At 47.4% G+C, this 3,109-nt stretch overlaps 1 protein-coding gene across 1 annotated transcript in view; it reads right to left on the bottom strand.

Annotated features, from left to right (window-relative positions):
- Positions 1-1,570, bottom strand: part of PHACADRAFT_188983 (uncharacterized protein) — a gene marked incomplete at its 3' end in the record, with an annotated part of 5,201 nt that extends 3,631 nt beyond the window's left edge. Inside the window, exons 1-5 of the mRNA XM_007402329.1 lie at positions 1,124-1,570; positions 953-1,067; positions 739-881; positions 124-686; positions 43-69 (exon numbers count right to left, since the gene is read on the bottom strand). Coding sequence (XP_007402391.1) covers positions 43-69; positions 124-686; positions 739-881; positions 953-1,067; positions 1,124-1,457 — 1,182 coding nt within the window. The remainder of the gene's footprint in view (positions 1-42; positions 70-123; positions 687-738; positions 882-952; positions 1,068-1,123) is intronic.
- Positions 1,571-3,109: the final 1,539 nt, after the last annotated feature.

Below are 3,109 nucleotides of genomic sequence, written 5' to 3'. Positions count from 1 at the left end.
CCCCCCCCCCCAAAAAAAAAAAAAAAAAAAAAAGCTACACACCGACTCTTTCCAGACCTCGTATAAGTCCTATGTTGGCCGAATCGTTAGACTGAGTTTGTGCAATCTTCAAGTGATGCATACCTTGTCGATAATGCGGTTGTGCGGTCCGGAAGTGAATGCGCCAATCACACGATCGCTTTCACGCCTCGCAATTGTCGACATCTCCTCTTTTAGAACCTCCTGTTGTGCCTTAAACTTGCGACTGAACAGCTCCTCGTTCTCCTGCGCCATGTCCGCGAATGACTTGTTGACGTCGCGAATAATCTCTTTAAGAGTCGATGCTTGAACATCTTTCGAGGACGTTTTTCCATCACCTTGTGCGTCCTTGTCCCCGCTCCTCTCGATCAATTTCCGCATCAGATTCTCGTCCTTGAGCACCTTGTCGGCCCCGCCATTCAGCTCGATCTCACGGATGAGCTCGCGGTCCACGGGAGAGCGCAGTGCTTGCAGAAGGAGCAGCGTGCTCGCCTTGTTATCGGTCCTCTCGACATGGAGGGAAACCGTGGCCAGGGTTTCGTTCACTTGATGGATGCCGACGCTGGAGAAGATGGCAAGATCATCTCGCAGGGCCCGTCTGTGATCCTCAAAGATTTTGATGAAACCTTCTAGTTTGCCTTCCCATTCCAGACTCCGGAAGAGCTTAACTAGATAGGGTACGCTCAACATGCTTCACAGGAAGACATATGATGTGCCTACCGACTGTCTTCTTTTTGGAGAACGTGTCGCATATCGCAGAGTACTTCTCAATGTCATCAGCTATCTTCGTAATTCGTCCGCTAAGGCGTTCTTCGATGGTCTTGCCGTCACTCGCACGCTCTCCTTGGGCAATTGGACGCAGGCTAACACGACAAAGATGTTAGGATGAACAGTGATAGTTACCTGCTCATAACGTAAATCAAGCGCGACGTACATAAGCAGTACCGAGAGCATGTCGTTCATCTTCACCTGTATAAGCATAATCCGCTTGTCGTTTTGTCGTCGAGTCATCTCAAACTGAAGCGCAGTCTTGAATGCCAGCACGGCGGCTGCGTATGAGCCGTTAACGCGCACCACACCACGACTGATAGCCAAAGGTACATACCAGAAACGAAAGGGTGTATCTTTGTAAGATCGTCGAGAGCATTTGTAAGGATTTTGCAAGTCGAGCTTAGGCTGTCAATCTGCGACTGGGCGAGCTGAACGGTTTGAGCAGCGACTGGGGCGATTGCTTGTAGGGTCGGGTTGGATGCCTCAGCTTGCATGGCGCTGAGCATGCCTACAGAAAACGCTAAGACGAACATCGCCTTGGAGCGAAAGAGCAGCTCACCTATGACGCTTGTCTGTCTGGACGACCTCGTGGTGTCGGTCGCTGTTGACACCTTGAGGGAAGTCGACGCCCTGGCAAGGCTACCGTCCATGTCGGCTTCGTTTGACATGGCGATTTTCTCGGTATACTCTGTAGTCACGTAGAGTGGGTTCGGGGAGCATAGGGATAAAGATCACGGTAGTCCCATGCGTGGCGACTTAAGACGAGCGGCTAGCTCGGGACAGAGCGCTGAGCATTACAGTCAATGAGAAATGTGCAGCTTCCATCACGATGTGAGGTTGCCGGCGGCGTACCGTGTCATGTGTGTGGTGAATTTTGGTGATGTTCTACAATACACACCCTAAGGAGTCGCGACAGATCAGGCACTTTCGGGATCGGACAAGGTTGAGCGCATGATGGGTGCAAAAAGGCCAGCGCGAAAACCCTGATGGATCTGACTCGTCGGAACGCTAGACCCTTGCGAGTGCTAGTGAGAGTCTAGGTCCGCTGTGTATGCAAAGCCACACAGTTGGTAAGTAACGTCCCTCCACCCGGCAGATATACAGTGACCGACAAAGGTAGCGCGCGTGGCTACAAAGGGGTGTTGAGTTTACTCGATAGCTTCCTAACGACCAGTACTACTGTTGTGAATTGGATCGCGCAGGCGGGGGATTCACGAGTAATCGACGGTAAATTCTGAGGATATTACTACGAGTCCTTTTATAGGTTATCTACTTCCTAGTATATTTAGACCAATACTATATACGCTGAGGAAGCTGAGACGAGGGGAAACACGGCGGGGAGTGAACCGGCGCCAGAGCCGAGAGCGCTCTGCGCACATCATATCTAAAACGGGAAAGCCATATCCAAATATGGCATGACGCGGTGAGCGCGTCATGTCGGTGTCTCGGCGCGGCGCGGTGGATGCGCATCCAGCGGGTCAGCGCACCTCGCGCCTCAAATACTACAGCAACTACTGGTACGAGTTATATACAGATTATATGGTACCCTATTAAGGCTATTATTTGAGCTATACAAGTTGCCAAACTATGCAGATACTGTAGCACTATTATTGTTTTACTCAAAATATGCCATATTTTTGAAATATTCATAACTCTGCAAGGAGTGGTATAACAGATCCTTATTATTGGTGATATATAGTAGTCCCATGCATAGACTAATGTATAAATTTGACAGTATACCCTCTCTCCTAATCAGTGAATTACAAGCCTGGCTATATTGGCTACTCTGTGCTGCATAATTCAAAAATTAGGAGTATAATGCTGAAAGCTTGTACAAGCTTGTATTGCTGTATATGACTTAGGTAATACTAGTACAATATGAGAATGTTTATTAACAATGTGTTTGTCTGGCTGCTCTTGATATACCCAATGACTATACAGTAAGGATGTGAGCCACTAGTGTAACATAACCTAGAACTTCATGAGATGCACAGCATGTCAGCTACAAAAATAACAGGGACATATTGACCATTTATAAATTGTTCATGAATAAAATTAAAATTTTCTCACTGGTATTTATGGAGAGGCAGATGGGTCAAAATTGGAGCAGATTCTAAGAAAACAACAACAGCCTTCTGGTGTCTGCATAATTGGGCGATTTATATAGCTTAAAAAATAGCCTTAGTATAGTGTTATATATACATATACAAGTTGTGCTGGTAGAACTAGCCATCAGCAAGGTATTGAGCATACTTGACACCCATTTGTAGTCATGTGTGCTACTTTTGTCAGTCACTGTACATGCAGGATAGGCATGGTT

The sequence above is a fragment of the Phanerochaete carnosa genome (genome assembly GCF_000300595.1).
Source record: "Phanerochaete carnosa HHB-10118-sp unplaced genomic scaffold PHACAscaffold_104, whole genome shotgun sequence".
Lineage (NCBI taxonomy): Eukaryota > Fungi > Basidiomycota > Agaricomycetes > Polyporales > Phanerochaetaceae > Phanerochaete > Phanerochaete carnosa.
Note: the sequence above shows the minus strand (reverse complement) of the source record. Positions and strands in the feature narration are given on the sequence as shown.